The sequence below is a fragment of the Nannobrachium achirus genome (assembly GCF_963921795.1).
Source record: "Nannobrachium achirus genome assembly, chromosome: 19".
Classification (NCBI taxonomy): Eukaryota; Metazoa; Chordata; class Actinopteri; order Myctophiformes; family Myctophidae; genus Nannobrachium; species Nannobrachium achirus.
Window position 1 is genome coordinate 48,062,082 of NC_137826.1, and position 27,883 is coordinate 48,089,964.

At 44.5% G+C, this 27,883-nt stretch overlaps 1 protein-coding gene across 1 annotated transcript in view; it reads left to right on the forward strand.

The window, feature by feature from the left end:
• Positions 1–27,883, forward strand: part of cux1a (cut-like homeobox 1a) — a gene marked incomplete at its 3' end in the record, with an annotated part of 345,673 nt that overhangs the window by 292,187 nt on the left and 25,603 nt on the right. Inside the window, exons 19-25 of the mRNA XM_080749517.1 lie at positions 5,805–5,885; positions 11,552–11,653; positions 18,109–18,318; positions 19,132–19,490; positions 20,154–20,401; positions 20,685–20,820; positions 22,234–22,393. Coding sequence (XP_080605643.1) covers positions 5,805–5,885; positions 11,552–11,653; positions 18,109–18,318; positions 19,132–19,490; positions 20,154–20,401; positions 20,685–20,820; positions 22,234–22,393 — 1,296 coding nt within the window. The remainder of the gene's footprint in view (positions 1–5,804; positions 5,886–11,551; positions 11,654–18,108; positions 18,319–19,131; positions 19,491–20,153; positions 20,402–20,684; positions 20,821–22,233; positions 22,394–27,883) is intronic.

The following is a 27,883-nucleotide window of genomic DNA, read 5'->3' on the forward strand; positions in this document are numbered from 1 at the left end:
AGAAATCGTTGGCTTATCGTGTCAAATAAGCCATAAGACATATTTAGCCACTTGCATGCATGCCCCCAACCACTGAAATACAAATCAGTCATTCAAATCACTAAAACTATAGAAAAAAGTAAATGAAAACATTTGAACACTTCATCTTTTCTTTTCTCTAATTACAATCTAAAATATGAACCCTTGTTGTAAAAAAGAAAGTTGTTCTTTAAGTCAAGGACCGCCAAATCGATGTGTATTTGCCTGCAGAACCCCCCATATGAAACCCATGTGTGCCAAGGACCCCCGGAATAGAAGATCTATGTTCAAGAAAAATCTAAGTTATTCAAAGATTTCCAAACATTTTTTATATTTTTCAAAGATTTTTCAAAAGCTTGCTGTGAGCTTGTACATCTGCTATCTTTGAATAGTCAACGTATAAAATGGATAAAGCAGTGTACCTTTGCTGGATACTTTTGCTTTACTTAAGTATTTTGATCATTTATAGTGCTATTTTATACCTACAAGCTCACAACGCATCACATCACGACATCTTGTGAGAGTGTAGATTGTAGATTATTTTGAGTACTTTTTTGAGTCATATGGGAACTGTATACTGTATATACATATACTGTATATATGAAGCCAACACTTTTGCTCTTTGATTCATCAACTTCTTCATTAACATTCTGGTGATTGCTACTTTTAGCCTACTCAGAATACTTCTTCCTCTTCTGCCCTTCAACGGCCGAAAATCATCTTCGTTTGTCTGGTTGACAGACCAGAAAAGATGTGAGCAGTACGTCCCGCATTTACAGTCACATTTGTTAATGAACTATGGTATGTTAATCATTCCTTGGAAGTTTGTGTTTTGTCGCGTTTGACTGACTGCCTGCACCGATCTCAGAAGCCGTGTTTAGCCGGAGTTTCAGGTTAATTGATATTTTATGCACAGCGTGTTTTGCATCCCCGCTGTGGAAGTGATGCACTGCACTGAACATCTGTGGCCCACATTTGCATAGAGCAGTGATTCAATTCATTTCAATCATTCCTTTTCCTTTTCCCCCCACAGATTGGCACTTAACAAAAACTCAACTGATACAGTGCATAACTCACATACAAGACAGACATTTAACACTTATGTTGCTATGATTTTTTCTCTTCAATGTCCCACGTTGCCATGGTTACCATAGACTTCCATGTAATTGCGCAATTGTGTAAAAAGTGCACGCCCATGCCTAGCTGATGCACCACGTGTGTGCACACTGTTCACAGCTTTCAAACAAAAAAATCTGCTTGGAAATCCGTTCAGGCATTCATGATTTATGGGCCATTATGTTTTCTTCAGATGTAAACAAACATGGCTGCCATGTTTGAAAGAATGGGTTGGTATGGGGGTTAAACATACATTTCTGGAGGTCCAAATTTTTTTTGTTGAAAAAAAACATTTTGATTTTTTTTTTTTTTTTTTTTTTCAAAAACGGCCCAAACTCGGGAAACTCTGGGTTGGCACAGCGTTGGTACCAATACAAACTCGGGAAACTCGGGGTTGGCACCAGATGTGTTAACCATATACCACATATAAACTAACACACATACATAAATCATCATCCTCCACATGTTTCTACCATAATCATAAAACACTAGTCCTGTGTACCGGAGATGCAGAAGTAATGTTGGAGAACCCAGACCGGTGGCCGTTGGGCAGAATAGTCACCATCCATGTCCAGTTGTGCAATACCTGTTGTATCCGTCTGTCTGGCTGGCACTATTTTATGCCCATATATGGTGTTCCGTGTCCAGGCCAGTCTGTCATGTCGTCGCCAAATTTGGGCACTGTAGTGATGTCAGTCAGTGATGTCAGTTGGGCTTTGTTGATGTCAGTTGGGCATTGAGGATTCTGCCCTTTGTGTATCATCACATGCATCCCAAAGTTTGCAAACCCTCAGTAATATTTCAGCGTACTGTATGTAGTCTTCTCCAATATATCTTCTCTGTCGGGAGGAAACCTCAAATGGCTAGACTCCAGAACTGTTACTTTTCAGGATTCAAATTCAAAAATATCTTATTAGCTTATTATAAGCTTGAAACGAGTTGCTTCGTGTCACATTCGAGCTTGTAGATCTGCTACTTTGATGCTTTCATGTGTCGCTGTAGTATGATCGAGTAGGGTGTTAATTTATGGAAAAACTCAAGAGGTCTCTGTACAGTAAAATCCTCAGTGTTCATTTAACTTTAAGAGTGTACAAATGGTCTGTTGGCAAAGGCTTTTTCCATCTCCTCAAGACATTATAGTCATCCCTGTGCCATTAAGCTTGACAGGTGGTAACCTACTAAATAATGTTACATAAAAGAGCACAGTGTTGGGCTGGTGGCTGACAACACTATATTTCCTGAGTGGTACGTTTCAATGTACTCACCACATGTAACCACACCGCCCTGACCCAGAAAAGCAGTAGATTGTTAATGGAATATGAAGCCCTAATTTGACGGTGACGGTATACAGTAGTCAACAACTCTTGACCCAGATTGATCAGCCCGGCTGTAAACATTCTGTTCATGTAATTATTTGATAACACGGAAAGTGCCAACGTAATTTTATGTAAGCATTGTTGTAACGGGATCCGTCAAACACATCAAACTCTGGGTCAAAAATATTGAAAATCACTGACAAAGGTGAAAAGAAGCAGCCTGGACATGCATTGAAGGAAGCTTCTCTCCTCAGGGTTGGCAGAGGGAGTGTAGCATCCAGGGTTACATTTGATAATTGACACTGGGTGAAAAATGGGTTACAAAATCATGGGATAACAACTTGAGCCCTATATGCTTTGCTATGCGACAAATAGCAAAAATACAAGATCAGTTGCACATGGTTATTTCCCTATACACATGTCTGTTGAACTTTTTTTTCATCTTGATTAATCAAACCAGTGATCTTGGTTATGGGATGATCATGATCTTGTCTTTAGGATAATCATAAATAACCAATACACTCCACTACTTCTGTTCTCCTCCATGCTTCGTAGACTCAGCCCAGCAGCCAGGGATATAATCTGAAAAGTTCCCCACTCTAGGGCAAATAGAAGAAAGAAAGAAAAAAAACATTGCAGCTTGTTCTCTTCTATGTTAAAGTGGAGTTCAGACAGAGCCAAAGAATGTACACTTGTGTCTACTGTTGCTTGTTTGGAAGCACTTCAAGGAAGCCGGCCGGGTTCTGGCAGGCGGCCTCGAATCTGTCTGCCGAGCGAGGCTGAAGTTTAAAAGAGTTGTGTTAAAGTAGCGGCATCACAGCTTGTACACATTAGCGCTCCGATATGTGGGGAGCCGCGCTCCGATCGCTGCTGCTCTTTGTACCCCCAAACCGCAGCCGCATGCTTCATCTCTCCTAAATCCCCCATCAATGTCTGTTTGGGTGAGTAAAGGGAGTTTGATAGGTGGGACGGGAACCGTCGGAAATGTGAATTGGCTCCTGAGTGCTCTCGGGAGGCAACCGGCACCCACCACGCCGAGCCCCGCGTGAAGAGCGTCAGGATTCCGCTGTTTGACATGTAAGATTACAACCTGCTGTGTGCTTGTTGCTCGGGCCAACATAAAGAAACGTGTGTGTGTGTGTATATATGTACACTTTATGCTGTGGTTTGCTCTAGGGCCCTTTTCACTTAGGAATACCTGCTTGAGATTTATCGCGCCCATCTGGTCCGCCCGTACGTCCGCACAGGAACGGCCCGCCGTGCTTGATTTACAGACGTAAGAGGTTTCACTCCGTTTCGACGTAGGTTTTCTGTTACGAGGTGGTGATTTATGGCGACGACGGAGATCCGTGGCCGGAGATAGCCGCGGCCGGCCCGGGTCCTGAAAACGGAAGCCCCGAAATAGTATCGACATATGTTCTGCAGGCGCACATGTTCCTGTGATCTACTATTGACTTTGTGAACAAGGCTCTGAGTTGCCGGAGACAAGCGAGCCAAGTCTCCCCTGATGAGGACAGTCCTTGAGCTATATATTCTGGTCTGACATCTATAGGGGGGCGCACGGGTGACAGGCTTTTTTGGACACAGTAAAAATAACCACAGGTTTGCGTTGTAAGGATGACATTGTCGTAGGTCATCTCCGGCAGCGGTACAACGAAGTGGAAAAAGTGTGTATATAAAGCTCAAAGATTTAAGTCCAGAAAGTCGATCATAAACTCGTCTCTCTCTGGGCAGCTGCAGGTTGTGTCCACCGATGCTGATGGAGAAAAGTAAATTATATTCACATACTTGGTAACCGGTAGAGTCGCCGGAATGAAGCTCGCCGGGAAACGGGGGGTGCGTTCGGAAATGTGCACCGGGTAGGGCAGCGGTGCGTTTTTTCAGTTTGAACTCTGAAGGTAAACTTTCTGAAAAGCAGCAGTTGCTAACCTAATGTTGCTATTGATGTTTATAAACTAGGGTAAATTATAATAGAATATTAGAATAGTAATTCATGTTGATACTGAAGAAGACATACTGTGATTGTTTGTCCTACTGTACATGTTTGTTGTTTCTAGCATTAACATTTGTGATACTGTGAGATTAAGACTATCACCACAATTTACCCTAGTTTATAAACATCAGTAGCAACATTAGGTTAGCAACTGCTGCTTTTCAGAAAGTTTACCTTCAGAGTTCAGACTGAAAAAGCGCACCGTTGCCCCACCCGGTGTGAATTTCCGAACGCACCCCCCGTTTCCCGGCGAGTTTCATTCCGGCGACTCTACTGGTATTCACATACTTGTTTTTTTCTTTAAGTAGACCTTCAGTCTGTAGCTGAAGGGAGATGGTAGAAACTGGCTCCACAGCCTCACTAGTTCCCTGGTGAAGAAAACCCACCTCCAGCTCACCATGCCAGGATATCTAGCCCTTTAACCATCGCCTCAGTGTAGAGCTTTTGTTGTCAAAATGTCTTGTTGACTTATAAATTCTGCCAAAGACAGATGAAATGATAGAAAAGCAAGACAAGATTCAAGATTTGATAACTGCATTGCCATGTCAACATACAGTAGTTGATAGGAATTTGTCTTGTTTTCACTCTCAGACATAATACATAAAACGAGGGCTGATCTCAATTCTTCCCGAGCCACGCGATCTTCCCAACATTCTGACACTTAAAACCCCACTTTCCAGAGAGACTAAATCAGGAGAAAATCCAACGTTGTTATTGACCTCTCTCTGTCCCAACAGCACATTCCCGCGATAATATCCAGCAACAGTAATCATAGGATTAAGCATCTTTGTTATAAGTGGCGTTTTCATCCCATCCTCCATCTATCTCATACTACATGGGCAACTGGCGGCCCGGGGGCCACATGCGGCCCCCACCTTCACTTAATGCGGCCCACAGGTTAATATCGGATTGATTTCAGGTGTTCCAATTCCAAACATGCAAACATGACTCGCTTTTATTCCTTCAGTCTATATTAGTAGCTTAATGACTTGTATAGTAGTATTAAAGTATTTTTTTAATGTCCAACGTATTTAAGTTCATAAAGTTAACATGAGTATAACTAAATGCATTTGAAATTCATTTCAGGATTCCAATTAGAAAAGAACAAAAAATATATTTAGGATTCCAATTCAAAAGAAGCTAAAATAGCAGATCGACCGCTGCGATGCGTTTTGAGCTTGTCGAGCGGCTATTTTTGCTTCTTTTGTATGAGATACTAGAATGATGTAGGACATAGCAATATGCAATGTGGCCCTCTGGAGTGACGGTGGAAATATAGTGGCCCTCGCCATCATCAAAGTTTCCCGCCCCTGATCTCTATGGTCCAGGTCTACTTACAGTATCTATCTATTTTCCAACAGAGAACCCAGGCCAGAACCTAAGCAGGGTGTTTCAAGAGGTTCCGAAGAGAAAACCCAACTCTGAAGGCTCCTCGAGGCCAGGTCTGTGCTTTGCCTTCCCTATCGTGATTGACACCTACCGTATAGCCACTTAAACCCCCCTTAAAAGATAAACTGGACCTGGCTTGGCTCCTTACTTTTTCCCCCATCCACACCAAATCTATTCGCTTCCCCCCCAAAAAAAACAAGCACACAACGCGTCGCGAACGCGGCGCGCTGTGTTCTTGTAGATAGGCTGTTTGCTGCTGGGGTTTAAGTGGCTAGTCAGGGTTTTATTTGGGTTCCTTTTTTTTACAAAGTCGTATTTCCTGTTAGCCATAGTTTGAGAATTCTGGCCTGGGAGTCTTGTTGCAAAAAAAGAAAACAGCAGAGTTTTACTCAAAGTGGCAGTAAGAGGCTTATTTTTTTCTTTTTCATTCATTTTGTTAAATCTAGGAATATCTTTTAATGACCAAGTTATTTGTTGTTCAAAAGGTATACAGGAGCACGGCAGACTTAAATGAACACTGGAGTCAAAAACAATGATTAGGAGTTTCTGTAATGAAGGGTTATGAGGCTGGAAGACGTTTTGTCAAAACAAGACCCAGCCCCGGTCAGCAGGCAGGTCCAGGGGCGTCACACCAAATTCTGGGCCCTGGGTACAAGGATTCACTGCGGGCCCCCCATGAATGTTAACTATTGAAAAATAGCAGATATACAAGCTTGTAGATCTGCTATTTTTGAAAAATCGTGAAAATGTGTGCAAGAAACCCATGTGTCCATGTCAGTGATGCTCAAACTTTTTCATGTGAAGGACTCCCAAAATGATATGAATTTGGCCACGGACCCCCATCTCAAAATATTTAGTTCCAGGGAAATTTGAGTTTGAGTTACAAATGTTCGCTTAAAAAATACATATTCAAAGATTTGTACACATTTTCACGACTTTTAAAAAATAGCAGATCTACAAGCTCGCAGCGCCGCGCTGTGAGCTTGTATATCTGCTATTTTTCAATAGCTAAAGTTACCAGGGCCCCTCCACCTTGGGCCCTAGTAACCCAGTCCCACTTTCCTACCCCTTGTGACGCCCCTGGGCAGGTCTCCCTGTGTGACACCATGGAGAAACCTCACATAATGTGTCATTTAACCGTTAAAAGTGTCTTTATTCGCCCCAACGATGTACTTTGGCTTTAAACGCCAGGCTATAGTCTGTCGGAGCGCGACACGCCACGCAGCCCAAAGGGCCGTGGCCGCTGACACGCCATTGGTGCTTTGGTGGGGTCCACATACAGACATAACCACCACACACAGTCAAATTCAGAGTGTTTAATTTGACTCTGAGACAACTTAGTACAATTTACAATTTAATAAACATACAAAATGTACAAATGTAAACTGTAAACCAAATGGACCCCTTTGGTTACATTTGTACATTGTAGGAGTTATTGGTCCATTTGGTTACATTAGTACATTCTCAGAGTTACGGGTCCATTTGGTTACATTAGTACTTTCTCAAAGTTACGGGTCCATTGGGTTGCATTAGTACTTTCTAAGAGTTACGGGTCCGTTTGGTTGCATTAGTACATTCTCAAAGTTACGGGTCCATTTGGTTACATTAGTACTTTCTCAAAGTTACGACTCCGTTTGGTTGCATTTGTACTTTCTCAAAGTTACAGGTCCCTGTTTGGTACATTAGTACTTTCTCAAAGTTACGGGTCCCCATTTGGTTACATTAGTACTTTCTCAAAGTTACGGGTCCATTTGGTCACATTCTCAAAGTTACGGGTCCATTTGGTTACATTAGTACTTTCTCAGAGTTACGGGTCCGTTTGGTTACATCTGAACTGACCCTAAAACCTGACAAAAAAAGAAAAAAATAGGTTTGCGTAATTGTTGCGAGGCCTGAGGTTTGAGCAGCAGAATTGCTGGTGGGAATACCGTCATGCCAACTTAGATATTTGACTCAAACTATTCACAGCATGCGTTGTGTTTGATGATGGCAGCGCAACAAGCTTTGTGTGGCTTGGTGTCCCTAGGGAAAAAGAAACTCTGGCTGCGCTGCGCTACGCTAGATATGCACTTATGTCATGTTTCTTTTGGCCTTAACGACTGGGCGCGTCATGGCATCTGGAGTGTGTGTGTGTGCGCGTGCATGTGTGTGTGTGTGTGTGTGTGTGTGTGTGTGTGTGTGTGTGTGTGTGTGTGTGTGTGTGTGTGTGTGTGTGTGTGTGCACGCGTGTGTGCGTGCGTGTGTGCGTGTATGTCTGAGCATGTGAGGTCAAACTCTGTGCCGCTACCAGCGGTATAGCCACTCTCAGTGGTGTAAAGTAACTAGGTACATTTACTTAAGTACTGTACAAGTACAATTTTTTGGTATTTTTACTTTACTTGCGTATTTCCAGTTTTCAGTACTTTTACTTCTACTCCACTACATCTCAGATACAAATATTGTACTTTTACTCCACTACAACTATTTGAAAACTTTAGTTATTAGTTACTTTGCAGATATAAATGATTGATTATATTATAAAACATACGTTAATCCACTTTAGCCTTATTCTATACATAGGCGACGTGTTGTGAGCTTGTAGATCTGCTATTTTCAAACATTTTGTACTTTTACTTTTGGTGCTTTAAGTATATATTTTTTTTGATGCGAATACTTATGTACTTTCTCTCAAGCACATTTTGAATTCCGGACTTTTACTTGTAACAGAGTATTTCTAGATTGCAGTATTGATACTTTTACTTAAGTAAAACATTTGAGTATTTTTACGACCACAGGCACATGCGCGGTAAAAAAAACTAACCCACCAGAATTTGAAAAGCGTTAGAAACGTGACCATTTGGGGTTCCGTCGGAGTCAAAGGAACACTCCACATTTGCAGTGTGTTTCTGTCATTGCCCTTGGCAGGGTCATCCCCGTTTCAGCCCGCAAATTACTTCCACTTCCTACTCAGCTGCTCCCCCCCCCACCCCCACCCCCACCCCCCCGCTACACGCTACACGCACGCACGCACGCACGCACGCACGCACGCACGCACGCACGCACGCACGCACACACACACACACACACACATGAACAAGCGTGACCTTGCCCGTGAGCCCTGACCAGCGGCTGTAAGGCCAAGGCGAGGGTCAGACAGTGGAATTGGAGGCTTGCTGCCCCCCACACACACACCATCATGTAGAACCTCTTAAAACCCATTTACTCCCATGCACCGCCGCTGAAGCTCCAGCCAAAAACCCCACCCGCCTTCTTCTTTCTCCGTGGAGTCCGTCCAAACATTCTGCTTCTCATTGCTGCCGGGCAGACGGAGACAGTGGTGGAAAGTAACTAAAGTACATTTACTCCAAGTATACTGCACTTACAATAAGCAGCGTTTTTTGGGATATACGTTTACTTTTACGGTCTGTACTTCTTCTCCACGATACTGAACATCTCGGAGGCATATATTGTACTTTTGACTCCGCTACAACAATTTTTGCTACTCTTTAGTTTGTAGATTTAGATTGTTATCACAAAACCTGCATTAACCAATTAAGCCCTAATTTATTATTTTGTCCATTCGAAGATTGCTGATCTTTTTTTTTCACAACGCGTCCAATCGCAACACATCGTAGAGCTGTTATAGCACTTTTACTTTTGGTACTTTAAAGGGAAGACCACCCATTTTCAATATTGAACTATGTCATTAATATACCTTAGAGGACTTGTGTGGAAATAGAAAAATGTTCCCCCCATTCTGTGTTGCCTAGAACTGGAAGATTGATTTTGGGGTTTGTGTTGTAAAGTACAACGGTGTGATGTCATCAAGTTGTACTTTACAATACAAACCCCAAAATCAATCCAGAAGTCCTCTAAGATATATAAATGACATAGTTCAATATTGAAAATGGGTGGTCTTCCCCTTTAAGTACTGTATATTTTGATGCCAATACCTTTACACTTTCACTCCAGTCACATTTTGAATACAAGCCTTTTTACTCGTAACCAGCGCAGGGATTTCAGGGAGGCCATGAAGGCCATTGCCGTCGTTGCCCCTCCAAAAAAATGGCGATCCCTGAGGCCACAGTGGCCTTAATGCCCCAGCTGACTGTACCACTTTCTCCTCTGTCTCTGTCTTGTCGTGTAGACACCAGTGTCTCTTTCTTGTCATGTAGACACCAGTGTCTTTAGTTGAGTCCTCATTTTTAAACCAATCCAGTGTCTTTGATTTGTGCAGGGCCGAGCATGGATCAGATTGTAAATACCAATCTATTTATTTCACAGCAGATAGTTTTTTTTAAATCATCCATAACCCTTAAATTCAATTAATTATTTCAATGGACTAAAATCTTGTTTTATTTGATGGCCTTCCTGCCCTGGCAGTTGGCCTTTGTGCCCTCCAAAAATGGACAACACCAAAGGCCAAGTGGCCTTGCCCCTAAAATGACGAAATTCCAGGCCAGCTCATAACTGAGTATTTTGTACAGCGTGGTATTGGCCAGGGGTGTCGCACCAAATTCTGGGCCCTGGGTACAAGCATTCAATGCGTTTTTTTGTGCTTTAACTATTCAAAAATAGCAGATCTACAAGCTCGCAGCGCGGCACTCGGTGCCGCGTTGTGAGCTTGTCTGCTATTTTGTGAGCTATTTTGTGAGCTTGTCTGCTATTTTATTTTTGAAAGGTTTTGAAAGGTTTTTTTTTGTTTCTATGTCAGTGGTGCTCAAACTTTTTCACGTGAAGGACCCCCAAAATGATATATATTTGGCCACCCCCATCTCAAAATATTTAGTTCCAAGGACCACCCCCAGACGCGAAATTAGAGTTACAAATGTTCTCTTAAAAAAATACATATTCAAAGATTTGCACACATTTTCACGACTTTTCAAAAATAGTGGATCTACACAAGCTCGCATATATCTGCTATTTTTTCAATAGCTAAAATATAAAGTAATGAAGGCCCCTCCACCTTGGGCCCTAGTAACTCAGTCCCACTTTCCCACCCCCCCTTGTGACGCCCCTGGTATTGGCACTGTTACTGGAGTACAAACCCAAAACAGGGAGTACCACTGGACTGGGAGCGCGTCCAGCGGTTCTGGTTCTCATTGTAAGCGGAGGCAGGCAGACAGACAGAGACACAGCAGCAGCAGCAGCAGCAGCAGCTCTCTGGTTTCTGCCTTCACGAGAAACATGTGCAACAGTAGCTGTGGCCTCGCATGTGTTTTAACAGGATTGAGCTGCGTTGTAAACCAGAACTCTGGGGAGCAGCCTGCCCGCCCGCGCCTCTGTGTGTGTGTGTGTGTGTGTGTGTGTGTGTGTGTGTGTGTGTGTGTGTGTGTGTGTGTGTGTGTGTGTTTGTGTGTGGGTGTGTGGGTGGGTGGGTGGGTGTGGGTGTGGGTGTCGGTGTCGGAAAGTAACTAAGTAGATTTACCTGACTACTGTACTTAAGTACAGTTTTGAGGTATCTGTACTTTACTTGAGTATTTCCAGTTTTCAGTAATTTAACTTTTACTCCACTACATCTCGGATCCAAATATTGTTCTTTTACTCCACTACATTTATTTGAAAACTTTAGTTACTAGTTACTTAGAAGATATAGAAGATATAGAGCCAATCAATGATCAATTATCTCAAATGTTCTATTCCGTGACTTGTATTATTCCATGTCATACATGTATTATTCCATATCATACATGTATTAGTTCATATCATAGATGTATTTTCTGTCTTTCTTTCCTCGCAGGTAACATTACTACGAGGATCCGCACACCAGAGACGGGTTCAGACGAAGCCATCAAGTCCATTCTGGAACAAGCCAAGAGAGAGCTGCAGGTTCAGAAAGCAGGTGAGTGGACAGCACTGTGGAGGTGAAAACAGCCGTGTTTTGTACAATATAAAGTTCATGTCCACCACCGTGGAGACTGGGGTTTGAATAGCAGCGAGAGGATTGGCATCTAGTGGACTACTTTTACTCCACTACATTTCAGAGGCAAATAGTGTACTTTTACTCCACTACAATGAACTGTAGTTACCAGTTACTTACTAAACATACATTAACCACTTCAGCCCTATATAGTCTAGGACCTGGGTAAGATATGTATGCGCTTAACTTAGGAGAGAATTTCTCAACTGTTCTAGACTAATATGACCCCTGGGAACAACGTAAGAACTTTGCGAAATTCTCTATCCGGGGCGAAATACCCGAAAATGACCACGCCCTTTTAAAAATGACCACAACTTCCAACATGGCTTTATCTTCTAATCCGTTGGAGCTACACATTTTCTGAAGTGCTCAACATGTTCAGAATACCAATGTTTAGGGGGACATATAAGTGTGTAACATTTATAATTTCGATATTTTATGACAAAACAACTAAGAAACGCTAAAAACGGTCAACTTCTTATTGTCCAGGGCCTTAGGGACATTTTTTTGCACTAATCAGTGTAAAACCATAAAACCTGTCCCAGATGTAACCCAGAGCATGCTCTAATGATTTAGGAAGGGTGCCCAGCGACTCTTCAGGGTCATCATTGTGGCCAAATCCAATATGGCCGCCATCTCAAAACAGTTTTGGCTCTAACTATTGAACCAGAAGAGCTACAAATGCAAACTTGGTGTCTATTTCATGTTTTTTGACCATTAGAAACATGTTGGAATGCTTGTCTTTATGTTTGGGTGTATCTCAACATATTTCAAAGATGACATGTATCTGAAAATGTATTTTACTGTACCTTACTTAATCTTTGCCACCTTTTACTGTAGCAAACATTGTGTCTATTATATGCTACTTGAGCATTGGAAACACAAGGGTAGAGCACTAGAGCACTCTAATTAGCTTATTACTAGTAAGATGCCTCAGGACCTCACCCTAAAGGGCGAGGTCGCGCCATGTCTTGGCCATCTGGCCACTGATGTATATCGACCAGTTACCCATATATGGAGACCCGTGGTACCCGTATATGGAGATCCATGTACTTTATATGGAGATATGCTGTGAGAGCCCAAACATGCTTACTCAGTTATTTGTTATGTGAAAGTCCTATGATGTCTATGACATCAGACATCATACCCTTTTATGCCCATAGATGGAGATCCCTGTCTGTAGAACCAGCCACACAGATATGGGCTGTCTTGACCATCTGTCTTGGCTATATATGGATTCCGTTAGTGTGGTATGTGGCCGATGTGGCCTCCATATATTGTATGGGCATGGGCTTGGGTATGAGCATTCCCATATGAAGTCCTGTGAAGTCCTTATTATGTTGCCTGGTTAATAAACCAGACTGCACTCAACACCACCCCCTGACGGTAGTGAAGTGTGTGATAGAGGCTGGCACCATTATGGGCTTAATATTGATGACATCAGAGAACTCCATATATGTGCATAAAAGGGACTCTGTGTGACATCACAGTGAAGCCAGGGCGTGACATCAGAGCGACAAAGCCATTCTGTTAGAGTGGTTCCCCTGACATCACAGTGATGTCAGAGAATTATGTCAGAGCGGCAAACCCATAGGCCGTAAAAAAGTGTACACGTCCAGACGTCCACGCATCCAGATGGATGGAGTCAGCATGTGATGTTTCACATACTACACTGCGGCCTTCATGACATCATCGTGATACATTACCAGTAAGACTCCCTAATCGGGAGATAAGCGACCGTTGGTCGCTTATCTCCATAAATAGAGCAAAAATGTGTTTTTCCAAAATCTTCCTGATCCATGTTGTTGACATGAGTGTAGACATACTGTGTAGTGATTTTCGTGATTTTAGGGCAAAATCTGAATCGGCCTCATGGTGGCGCTAGAGGGCCATGTGAGAAATGAGGGGTGGGGTCTCCTCGCCGCCAAGGCGGACGAATAGGTACCGGCCCCGGCTCTCCCGGTCGCTCCTAGCCCGAGTTACGGCATTTTATGTGAGCTGCAGTGGCAGGGGGTCCTCCACTGGGGGCGCCACCACTTTTGCATCCGTTCTGGAGCACCAGGAGTGGGTGGTCCCCGGGAATGCCCCGTGAGCAGCCCCGTTGGGGTGGTCATTTGGTCATTTTTGCACATTTGGTAATTTTTTACACCTGGGGGTCCCCCAGGGACCTGGGGGTCCCCGAAACTCCGGGGGTCCTTGGAGGTTGTAGTTTGGCAGGCAAGGAGTGTGTGTGCAAAATCTGGCATGGATCGGGGCAACGGTTGCAGAGATATGAGCAGGGCAAAAGTGTGACGTGTGACGTGTGACAGAGGGAGTGACGGAGTGACGGAGGGACAGCCGGTGGAGGTTTGGATAGTGTGCAAGTAACTGCGACCTACGGTCGCAATTACATGTATCATTATGTAACATAAAGTTTCATCCAGATTGAGTGTAGAGTTCTAGGAGTGAGTTAAAACTGGAGAAAACAAACAACTATGTATCTTAGATGCTTCTTCTCCTTTCGTGTATCATCGTCCGGTTGGCAACATTTTAGAAAGTAACAAGAAATGTTAAGATTTCTTGTTACTTAGGGGAGGCCATGGGGCTGGCTGTCGTCTTCTCCCCTTTGCTGACGTCAGCCTAGGCAGGGTTTGAACTACTCACCTATGCACTAACCACTACACCAACGTCGCACCTTAGATGCAATTTTATTGAAACAATATAAGAGTAGACACAGCCAGTACAATATTGTGTAACAATGTTCAGCAAAAATGTTGTATATAAACGCCATTATCTTTGAAATATGCAAATTGGTTCGGACCCACCCAATCATAAAGATAAGCATTCCAACATGTTTAAAATGTCCAGAAAACATGAAATAGACACCAAGTTTGCATTTTGTAGCTCATCTGGTTCAATAGTTATAGCCAAAACTGTTTTGAGATGGCAGCCATATTGGATTTGGCCACAATGATTGATGACCCTGAAGAGTCGCTGGGCACCCTTCCTAAATCATTAGAGCATGCTCTGGGTTACATCTGGGACAGGTTTGATTGTTTTACACTGATTAATGCAAAAAATGTCCCTAAGGCCCTGGACAATAAGAAGTTGCCTGTTTTTAGCGTTTCTTAGTTGTTTTGTCATAAAATATCGAAATTAGAAATGTTACACACGTATATGTCCCCCTTAACATTGGTATTCTGAACATTTTGAGCACTTCAGAAAATGTGTAGCTCCAACGGTTTAGAAGATAAAGCCATGTTGGAAGTTGTGGTCATTTTTAAAAGGGCGTGGTCATTCTGGGGTATTTCGCCCCGGATAGAGAATTTCGCAAAGTTCTGACGTTGTTCCCAGGGGTCATATTAGTCTAGAACAGTTGAGAAATTCTCTCCTAAGTTAAGCGCATACATATCTTACCCAGGTCCTCTACTAATATGGATTTCAGCCAAATCGCCGATCTACAAGCTCGACACAATGCATCGCGATGAGACGTATTGTGAGGAACAAGGAAGGATGGCGTCTTCTTCCACATGCTTTACTGTACTGTACTGTACTGTACTGTACTGTACGTCCTCCCGGTGAAACTGGGCGGTGACTTCATTTTTATGGGAGGAGCCATGTGGTTGATTACACCCTCCACATAACTGACTGTAGGGGTTAGCAGTGACAGGGACTATCAAGACTGACTGTAGGGCAGGGGTCTTCAATGTTTTCAGGCCAAGGACCCCTTAGTTGAGAGAGAGATGAAGCAGGGACCCCCACAACCTTTTCATAGATTCCTTAGTTTCATCGTTTGACAGCGCAATCATCAGTGCATTTTGGATTCATGTCAATTTGTGTTTTCAGATATTTAACCACTTGAACCATCAATACTTAATAAACTTGACCTATCACTTTGTACTTAGTCTGCTCTTTTCCCCCTCTACACCAAACCTCTTTGCCGAAAGCGTTGTGAGCTTGTAGATCTGCTATTTTTGGCTCAAGTTCTCTGAATATGGACGCTAGGGTTCAAGTGGTTAATATAAAAAAGAAGAAAAAGTTTCTATCACTCAAAGATTTGGAGGACCCCCTGTAGTATCTCTGAGGACCCCCTAGGGGTCCCGGACCCCCTGTTGAAGACCCTTGCTGTAGGGGTTAGCACTTAGCTGTGACAGGGACTACGCAAGAGGGGAAACCGGGAATTTGCATGATTACTAAATTGTGAGAAAAAGGGAAATGGGTGGGGGAAAAACATTGACACAAAAATAAAATGCTCTTTGATTCAAAGGTTTTGTGTGTAGAGCAAAGGCAGTGCAGACTGTTTGGCGCAGCGACTTTAAAGATGAGCTCAAAGCAGTATTTGAAGCTGTTCAAAGATTCATTTTGGCATCTCCCAGGCCAGTGTGACTCCAATACGCAGGGGCGTCACACCAAATTCTTGGCCCTGGGTACAAGGATTCACTGCGGGCCCCCCATGAATGTTAACTATTGAAAAATAGCAGATATATAGATCTGCTATTTTTGAAAAATTGTGAAAATGTGTGCAAGAAACCTATGTCAAGGACCCCCAAGATGTTGGTATTTGGCCACGGACCCCCGATCTCAAAATATTTAGTTCCAGGGGGGCAGGGACCACCCAGAAGCAAAATTTGAGTTAGAAATGTTCGCTTAAAGAATACATACATTCAAAGATTTTCAAACATTTTCACGACTTTTCAAAAATAGCAGATCTAGAAGCTCGCAGCGCGGCACTCGGTGCCGCGCTGTGAGCTTGTATATCTGCTATTTTTCACCGGTTAAATCGTTCAATAATTCTAGGCCTAAATGGGTTAAAGATGAGCTCAAAGCAGTATTTGAAGCTGTTCAAAGATTCATTTTGGCATCTCCCAGGCCAGTGTGACTCCAACATGCTTCCTGGGAGAAGCCTATTTCTGTACCTGATGTGATGAAGCAAGGCATCTGTTTTCAATTTGATGTTCATATTTCAGAAACTCCCAGCAGATGTCTTCGTTATTTATTTTCTGCTTCGAGAAGTTGCAAATCCGACTAGACTGTCTGTGACCCCGGCATAACTGCTCCTCTACAGTAAACTTCTTGAACCAAACGCACCCTTAGGAACTGAAATGGACCCAGGCCAGTAGAATGAGTAGACCATGGGTGTTTGACTTGAGAACTACTTTTAAAATGACCAGCTCAACAAGATCTGCCAACCCCAAAAAAGTATTATCCCATTTCTGGAAATACTTGACCTGAGAATATACCCGAGAGGGCTGTTAAGAATTTGGAAAATGTGTCTCCGCGTTTCACTTCTTTGGAATAGCAACGCCGGCGTGACAATCAAGTCACCTTAATTCAAGTGGCGGATGCCAAAAGGAGGTCAGGAGGAGTTTTGCGATGATATTTTTGAGACGGCATGGCATGTGGTCTCTCTGCACTGCCTCTGTAATCGACTGGTAGATCACGATCTACCTTCAGATTGACTCTTGTAACTCTAAGAGCGTACAATGGAACCAAATGGACGCGTTGTGCACTCTTAGTTACATGAAATTCACAGTATTTAAAGGTAGGGTAAGTGATTTCATTTACAGGTAATTCAAATAATAACAAAATGGGTCTAAGTTCTGATAGTGCTAGTTACGTGGAGTGTTTGTCCAATGTCCATATTTGGACTTAAGCCTTATCTCCAGAAAAAAAAAGCAGTTTCAGTTGCTCCACAAAACTGTTGGGTGACAGGTTTTCCTCCAATCAGGATAGAGTGTAACCTGACTGCGCCAGATGGTGGCAGCAGTGCGTATGCCTGCATACCGCCCTGCTTTACCATCTGGATTCATTCCAACCAAACCGATGTAGGAGGCGGGACATTTTTTCAAGTTCTTTAGCAGGTGATTGGATGGGGCCGTCTGTCTATCACAGTCTGGGAGTGCCTCATATTGGCCTGTCTGCATGACATTACACCCGGAATCCGCCTACTGGGTTTCCACGTGGTCTGCAGTCAGACTCTATTGGCTCAGAGCCGCTCAGAGCCCGCCCGTAGCTGCCGCTACGTTGATACGAGCGTTATCAACTCTCCCTGAGCGGTCCCAGATGGTAAGGAAGGGCGGTACGCACTGCTGCCACCATCTGGCGAAGTCAGGTTAGATAGAGTGGGGACTTCCTCCAATCATGGTCGAGTGGGGGCGGGCCTTACATGCACCAAGGCCCGCCCCCACTTGATCATTATTGGATGAAGGCTCCCACCTGTCACCTACATGAAAACTGAAACTTAAGTGAAATCACTTACCCTACCTTTAACTGTGTTTGTGCGTTTAACAAACAGCGTTCGAATACGATCAAACAACACTTGCCCCACTCTCTCTCTCTCTCCCTCTCTCTCTCTCTCTCTCTCTCTCTCTCTCTCTCCTCCTCCCCCCCTCTCCCAGTGGATTCGTCCCACTCTGTGTCCAGCGGCTCCAGCGTCATGATGGGCCACTCGGGCTCGGACGACACCATCCAGTCCATCCTGGAGCAGGCCCGCCGTGAGATGGAGGCGCAGCACGCCTCCCTGGAGCCCCTCCTCAAGGCCTCCTCATCCTCATCCTCCATAGGAGGCAACTCTGACCTCTCCTCCCTGCTGCCTCCTAAGCTGCTAGGTAACAAGGGCTATCCATTGTTTTAGAGCAGGGGTTCAACGTTTTCAGGCCAAGGACCCCTTAGCTGAGAGAGAGATGAAGCAGGGACCCCCCCACTACATATCGTATAACATTTCTTACACAGCTTAGACTTGTTTGACAGCACAGTATCATCTGTGTAGGTTGGATTAATTTCATACATTTAACTGTCAATACCTACTGTCTGCCCTTCTTATCCCTCTACACTAAACCTCTGTGCCAAAAAATAGCCCATCTACAAGCTCACAGTGCCTCGCAGCGTGAGGCGTTGTGAGCTTGTAGAGCTGCTATTTTTTGGCTAATGTACACTAGATTAGGGATGCTAGGGTTCCAGTGATTAATGTAAAAAACATGATACTATCACACAAGGATTTGGTGGCCCCGCTGTAGTAACTCTGAGGACCCCCTAGGGGTCCCGGACCCCCTGTTGAAGACCTCTGTTGAATCCATTTTCTGATACTCCGTCGTCCATTTCTCTCCTCAAATGTTTTTAAAAACATTTGTGAGAGCAACGTTTAGTTGTAAATTACGCTGTGTGTTTGTTTACATGTACATGGCTGACATGTTGGATACGGCACTACATTCACACAGCCCGCAGCCTGAATGCAGCAGGTGTTCTGAGCCTTTGATTAGGCAGCGGTCCGTTATAGAGCGCAGCGGTCATTATACGCCTATAATTCACCGCTGATTCCAATGCTTGACCAATCAGAATCAAGCATCCAACCAAGCTGTGTAATAATTATTTTGAACCCATGGATTAGCTTGATGAACTTGTTGCACCCCTTGCTGCCCCAGGTTCCCCGGTGGTCACCCTGTCGGCGTCCCCCTACTCCCCCCTGGCGCTGTCCCTCAAGAAGACCTCAGGACCAGGTGCGTCCTCCCCCTCCCCGTCCTCCGTCCTGGACTTCAGCTCGGGCCTGGTGAAGAAGGAGGCCGGCACCGGCACCGGCACCGGCACCGGGGCGGGAGGAGAGGCGGGCGCAGGGGAGGGGCCCGGGGGCGCGGGAACAGGAGGGATGCTATTGGACGGAGGCGGCAGCGGCGGAAAGCAGGGGCGGAGCTCCTGGAGGGAGCAGTGGTGGAGCGGCATGCACCCCGGGGGATGGGCGCTCAGTGGGGGCGAAGACGCCCGCAACCAGGACGACTGCAAGGAGGTAAAGTACACAATTTACAATTTAGGCAATTTAGCAGACGCTCTTAATCCAGAGCGATTTACAATAAGCAAGGTAATAAATACATCAATAATAATACATCAAATGCATAGAAATAGTAGTATAAAGCCCCTTTTCCACTGACATGGCCCAACTACTACACTACTCAACACCGCCCACTTGTGGCAGGTTTTCCCACTACAAGGACCTGGGTAGAGTGGTGTGAAAGTCGTGCTAAACATGGTACTAAAAAGTATCCAATCTAGAGTAGGTCTGAGCTAGGCCAAACAGGGCCAAACACTTCATAATGACTGACCACTCACTGACTTTTCATTTAGACCACCAGGATATAGTTGTAATACATGACAATAGATTCTATTGTGTTATAACCACTATTATAATCTATTAGTGTATTATAGTTATCATAGTAATACATAATACTTTATAGTGTATTATAATCACAGTTATAATCCATTATAATGAAGGATAGTTGTAATACAAATTTATATTGTATTATAATCACAGTTAATATTTTTATGTGGTGTAGTGTGGTGTAGTGTGGTGTAGTGTGGTGCTAAAGCTGCAGTCGAAAAGGGGCTTATACAGTACAGTAGAATGTATATCAACACACAACAATAAAAACATCCCTTTATGCTCTCCCGTCAGAAACCCCCCCGGCTGCTGGGCGGCCCCCCGTCCTCCTCCTCCTCCATGGACTTCTGGAAGGACTGGCCGCGGGCTGACTCCCCCTACTCGGCGGCGGGCTCGGAGGCCCAGGGCCCCCCCAGCCGGGGGGACACCCCTCAGAGCAGCCCCTCTCCCCTGGGCCTGGTGGCGGGCCTGGGACCCCTGGGGCCCCTGCTGGTGTCCAGCTCTGCTGCTGCGGCAGCGGGCGCCTCTGCCAAGACCCCCAGGTATGGGCAGTGGTGGGAAAAGTACTACGATACTATCAATACTGCAATGTAGAAATACTCTGTTACAAGTAAAAGTCTGGAATTCAAAATGTACATCAGTAGAAGTACGACAATATTGCCTCGAACTTAAAGCACCAAAAGAAAACATACAAAATGTTTGAAAATAGCCGATCGACCAGCTCACAATATAATCCTATGATGGATTTTGACGATTATAGTGAGGGATAATGATCAGAAAGAATCCCTTAATGAATGATCCCTATCCCCAACCCTCCCCATGCAGGCCGTCGGTGGCGCCCCTGAAACCCGATCAGTACGAGTTCTACATGTACCAGGACGTGGACACGCAGGAGCTCACCCAGCAGGTCAAGGACAAGCTGGCCAAGAACGGCATCTGCCAGAGGATCTTCGGAGAGAAGGTGTGATGTCATGTCAAACGGGAACACTCTGGGTGCGTTCGGAAATGCGCACTCAACGCACCGGTGTGCCATGTTCTCATTTGTTTATTCGGTGCACTCGGAAATCCAGTGCGCTGCGCACCGGTGTGCTGAGTGAACCACGCACTGAACAACCCTACTCAGAAGATGGGGTTTGGCAGTGTGGTGCGTCAGTGCGGTGTTTTGATTGGTTGGTTTTCATGGCGGAGTCTCGCGCTTCTCAGCTGTGAACAATGGCATAGGAAATTGTAACAAAATGCACCATTTGCTGCTTCATTGGTCCTTGGGCTTTATTGTTACACAAGCATCAACGTGTAAACTAACAGCAGGTAGGCCAGTGTTATGAATTAAATTACCTTTCAATAGCAACGTTACGTTACTACGTAAATAAGCCACACTGAATGCACTCTACAACGTCACCGCCCACTGCACTCACTACACTGAGCACACACCCGGTGCGCATGTCCGAACGCACCCTCTATTTCACCTGTACAGTCTGACAGCCATTTCAGGCCAGAAACAGGCCACACGGTTGCTCTATATTGATTCATTTCACACGCAGCAAAGGTCGTCGGGCTCAGGAATCGAACCTGCGACCATATATAATGAATGTTTCTATAATATAACATTAACATTAATGTTCTACTATCATTCAAACATTTGCAATATGCTCACAGCCCAGCAGTGGGCTGGTGTAGATACAAATGAATATGGTTGTTGCCGGTCAGAAACCTCTTATCTCCAGTCTAACGTTGTGTGTTGTTTGGTAAAATTAAACGCCCTACTTTGATCATAGCGAAAAGGAAGAGTTTTGGACACGTGAGGTTTCCAAACGACACAAATTACACTTTTAACACATTTGGCCACCATTGACGCTACTCACGCCATGGAGACTTGAGTTCAATAATATTTTTATTTTTTTGATGCATTTCTAAAACAATAATCAGATTACAATAAATGTTACCCCCATTGATTCCGGATGGGGACCCAAATGCATTCGGGTCCCCATCCTTAATCAATGGGTGCAAATGTATTATAATACATTTGTTGTCTTAGGAATGCGAGAAATACAAAAAGATATTATTGAACTCAAGTCTCTAGATGGCATGAGTAATCAATAGGAAAAAAAAGTCATTTTGGGGGTGAACTACTCCTTTAAGACACACACACGCACACGCGCACACGCGCACGCGCACGCACACGCACGCACGCACGCACACACACACACACACACACACACACACACACACACACACACACACACACACACACACACACACACACACACACACACACACACACACACACACACACACACTGGAATGTTGTCCCACTTGCAATGACCTAAACAAGGGTGTGTGTGTGTGTGTGTGTGTGTGGTGGCTGTCCCACCAGATACTGGGCCTGTCCCAGGGCAGTGTGAGTGACATGCTGTCCAGACCCAAACCCTGGGCCAAGCTGACCCAGAAGGGCAGAGAGCCCTTCATACGCATGCAGCTGTGGCTCAACGGAGAGCTGGGACACAACGTACTGCCACTGCAGGGACACACGCAAGGTACGCGCACACGCACGCACGCACGCACGCACGCACGCACGCACGCACGCACGCACACACACACACACACACACACACACACTGTTATGTAAATTCTCAGATCGTATATATATATAGCATATAATATAGTAATTGAATTTCCACAAGGTAGAGTGACAATGAATACAATATATTTATTTCACAACAAAATCAAGAGCTCTGAGACAACACGCATGCTAGTGTCACTCACGTTCTCTGGGCAGTGTCTTATTTATACAAGACAGTGTGACAAGAATAGGTGAAGGACAGGTCTATTCTTACAGAAGTCTTCCATATATGCACTGATGACGTCGGAGTAAGCGTGGAGCAACTGTCCGGATAGACAGCTGTTGTTGAGTCAGTCTTTTTGTGTCAAGTAACTTTAACTTACTGAGGTAAAGGTGACAGATACACATTGCACATACATTAACAGTTTTATAAAAATCTATTACAACACACACACACACACACACACACACACACACACACACACACACACACACACACACACACACACACACACACACACACACACACACACACACACACGCGCAAGGTGGGCTCCCTTAACACACGCTAACATGCATATCCATGGATAGGTGATTAATATGTACTTTGGCTGTTTAATATGGTGGCCCGATGTGGTTGGTCTGTTTGCGTACTGCTGCCCCCTTGTTCTTCAGGAGCGGTACTGCACATGCTCATTGGTTGTTTCCAGGGGTCCAGTTGTCCGGGTTTAAAATGAATTAAACACGGAACTGAAAGGTCCTATGATTGGCCGCTAGTTGATTTTTCTTCTTCTTCTTTTTTTTTAATGAATGCCCTACTTCACCGTACAAAAGTGGTGCGAAGAGTTGTGAAAATAGACGATATATTCCATGCTTTACATCAGTGGTTCTCAACCTGTGGGTCGGGACCCCCAGAGGGGTCCCCAAATTACTTTGGGGTATCCCCAGATGTTTAGCTAAATGTTAACATTGTTTTCTCACTCAACAGTAAACAGACCAACATACAGTATAAGTGTATAGAGGACATTTCTAAAGTGACAATTTAAGGACTTTAAAGACCTTTTTAGTACCTCTGGTCAAACATTGGTAACATTTTCAAATATTAGAGGCAGAAATTGTGAAAATAGCAGATCTACATGTGAGCATGTAGATCGGCTATTTTCACAATGGAATAGATTGAGTCAAACTAAATGTAATGCCAACTCCTACAATTCCAAGTCTTCGTCATGGAGGGGTTCCCCAGTTAAAATATGATTATTTTGGGGTTCGCAGCCTGAAAAGGTTGAGAACCACTGCTTTACATTGTAAGCTTACAGGTCGTCTATTTACGTTATTTAAACAAAAAAGAAAGAAAAAAAGAAAGAAAAGTATTAACAAGAGCTTGTGGCTAAACAATTACATTGGATCCATTGGTACTTCTTGTTAAGTAACGGTTTTGGACATAAGAGGTTTCTACCTGACAGTGACGATATACAAGCGCACACACACACACACACACACACACACACACACACACACACACACACACACACACACACACACACACACACACACACACACACACACACACACGTCACAAACGACCCGCTGGAGCCAATGCGACCGCAGACGAGTAAATTGGGCCAGCTAATTAGAGAAGGCTGTGCGCTTTGGTAGTGGCGAGGGCTAATGACAAAGCACGGTCACAGACACGGCACACAAGCCCCAGTCTAGCGCCTCCCCTCCGCACTAATGTTGTTTATGTGTTGTGCTTTTCTTTTTTTCTCCTTAAATCACAGATAAAGAGAATTGCGGAGGCTAAATCTAATTTGCAGCTTTGCCATCTCAGACCCCGGGCCCAGATTAAAGCTGTGATGTGATTTATTTATTTTTTTCCTTTCAAGTCCAGATAATGAGTTTTAAATGCAAAGCCTGACCTCCTCCTCCACCGCCGCGCAGTTCCAGGAAGCAAAGCAGAACCAGATGATCAATTAGAGACGTTCCAAGTTTCTATGCACAGCACAGCTGTGCTAATGAACGCTATTACCCATTAGTTTGAATGGACTTTATAGCAGGGCTGCTACACTTAATCTAGTCTGGGATCAATACCGTTTTGGGGTTTCTGATCATTCTGGAGTGGAAATAACTTTTACGTCCCTAGGCGGCTAGTCTCGCGTGGCCAGACTGTTGACTCCCGCGATTTACAAATACTCCCGTCATACAGTCTGGGGGCGACAGAGCGACGGGAGGTGTTATGATGTAGTATGGGATAAAGCGGATGTGGTGCACCCGCTCCCTTGGTGCAGTAGCAGTAGCAAGTCCTACTGGAAGCGTTATGTCTTCTTTCAATATTTTTGGGGGCGTTATTCCGTCTTTCTCTGGTGTTGTTGGTGTTACTTCCATGATGTTTTCAAATGTTTTCTTAAACTATACATGCATAACAAGAATATGCAGCTCGAATGACTGTCTGTGCTAGTGTGCTTCTGTTATGTTTCCAAAGGGACTACAGTTCATTATAATGACTCTGTCTGTGCTAGTGTGCTTCTGTTATGTTTCCAATGGGACTACAGTTCATTAGAATGACTCTGTATGTGCTAGTGTACTATTTCAGAGCGTTTTCAGAGAAAAACGCTCTGAAATAGTCTGAAACTCATGTCACAGTGTAATCTGCCCCTCGCCCCCCAACAACAGCTGACCAGTACAGTAAGTAGTCTAAATACAGTCAATTAATTTGATTGGCTTATTGCGCATTCTCACAATGACATCATAAACATATTAACTAATATTTAATAAGATTACTTTTTAAAGTGACAGTACCCCTTTAGATGACAGTCCTACTTCAAGTGCAAAATGTGAGTGCTTTTTCCACCTCTGTAGAGGAGAGAGGTGGCATGACAAAAGAGAGAGAAGGGGAGGAGAGAGGGAGAGAAAGGAGGAGTGGGGGGAACAGGGGGAGGGGTAGTGGGGGCTCCCTCCTGGGGGTGGGGGGCTTAAGGGTAGGGGGGGGTGGGGGGGTTGTTACTCCCAGAGATGTTGTAGTGAATTACGGCGTAGGAAACATTGATGTATGATAATTGGACAGTCACGTCGCTGTACTGCTGTCGGGTGGATTAACCTTGTATCTCCAAGACCCTTACTTTACAGGAAGACCTGCATGTTAATGCAGGGGTCTTCAATGTTTTCAGGCTAAGGACCCCTTAGTTGAGAGAGAGATGAAGCAGGGACCCCCACACAACCTGCTCATAGATTCCATATAGTTTCATTGTTTGACAGAAACAATCATCAGTGTATTTTGGGTTCATGTCAATTTGTGTTTTCAGATATTTAACCACTTGAACCGTCAATACTTAATAAACTTGACCTTTCACCCTACTTAGTCTGCTCTTTTTCCCCCTCTACACCAAAGCTCTTTGCCGAAAATAGCCGATCTACAAGTATATTATAATGACCTACTTTGTCATACTACAGAGTCACACGGAAGTCTTTCTGCGGGTTCGATAAATAAACCTATTGAACCAATGAACAATGTTAACAAGAACATTGTGATTGAATAATCACTACGTTGGATCCATTAACACAGGGGTCTTCAACAGGGGGTCCGGGACCCCTAGGGGGTCCTCAGAGTTGCTACAGGGGGTCCTCCAAATCTTATATTAACCACTTGAACCCTAGTGTCCATATTCTGAGAACTTTAGCCAAAAATAGCAGATCGACAAGCTCAGTGAGCTCCAAAAAAAACATACAAATGTTGAAGTACAGAGATACGAGGTTTATTCCCCGACAACAAGGATGCATGTACACCCCCCCCCCCCCCCCCACACACACACACACACACACACACACACTTCCAATCACGACGGCTGCTAACTAATATGCAAATAATAGCGTGTTTGGTTGATTGATGAATGGGGTGGGCCCCGGACCCCTGGCAGCGTGGGGGCGGGGGGGGGTCCAACTCTGTGATGGATTGCGTTCACTCTCTGTCCTACATTAAGTACCCACCCCCCCACCCCCCCACCCCCACCACCACCTCTTTCTCAATCATTTTTTACTGCAAATTAGCCAATAGGCAATATGTAGATTAACACTTATTGTTCAAGTATTGACATCACAGGAAATAAAAAGGGAATTAAGAACAAATGGAAGCCTGTGTCCGCAAACAAAGGATGTGTAGGCTATTGTACAAAGGGTACTGAGCAAGTAGGTGGGGTTGGCAAAAGGGCCTTTCTGTGTGGAGTTTGCATGTTCTCCACGTGTCTCCTAGGGTAGATACCCTCACAAAAACACGCTGTAATCCTGGTCTCTATACTGCCTCCCCCTGGCCAGCTGGGGCGCCTGATGGAGGGGAAAGGAACTGGTTGGAATAATGTGTTCCTTCCACGCGCTACGTCTAACCGAGGGAGGTATTGGTGTATGTGTCAAATTAATTAACAAGACACACTATGCATGCATGTAGCACATGCAAAAAAGCAGTGCATCTGTAAAATGGAAAATATGGCATTTAATTCCTTCATTGTATGTGTACTGTGCTGTGTGCATGCATGGATATGCTATTCATGCTATATCTGGGTTAGGCAGGCAGTGGACCTAAAGCAGGAAAACTATATAATGCAATTGTTTTTACTAATATCGTGAGTAATATCGTTATCGAGGTATTCAACAACGTTATCGAATATCGAAGGTTTTAATAATATCACCCAGCCTTAGTGTGTGTGTGTGTGTGTGTGTGTGTGTGTGTGTGTGTGTGTGTGTGTGTGTGTGTGTGTGTGTGTGTGTGTGTGTGTGTGTGTGTGTGTGTGTGTGTGTGTGTGGAGGAGTGCGTTTCCCAGCGAGCAGCAGCAGCAGTGTTACATCATCCATGTTAAATATGGGCCGTCCTCGCCGGCCTCTCGTTTAGAGGAGAGTCTAGTTAGCAGGAGCTATATGGAGTCCTCCCAGGGGGGAGGGGCCAAGGTGAAGGCTAAACAGTACACACACACGCACACACACACACACACGTACACATACATACACACAGAATCCTTCAAATGTCTTCTATCTGTCTATATATGTGTGTGTGTGTGGGAGGGGGGAGACAGAGAGGGCGAACGCTCAAAGCCATCTTTCACTTTGGTCGGACGATTTCACCCGTTGAGAACGCACCGCCTCCACCTTCACACCGTAGCAACCTTCACACCTTACGGTAGCAATATAGCAACGCTAAGACCTTACCGCTGTAGCAACCTTCACACCTTACGGTAGCAACATAGCAACGCTAAGACCTTACCGCCGTAGCAACCTTCACACCTTACGGTAGCAACATAGCTACGCTAAGACCTTACCGCTGTAGCAACCTTCACACCTTACGGTAGCAACAACGCTCCAACCTTAATGACTCGTCTCGAGTCAGGACTCAAGTGAAATTTTTCATTGACTTGTCTGGGTTTCGCCTGTGATATTACTCGGTCTCGGACTAAGGGACTCGGGACTCCTTCCCGGGGACTGC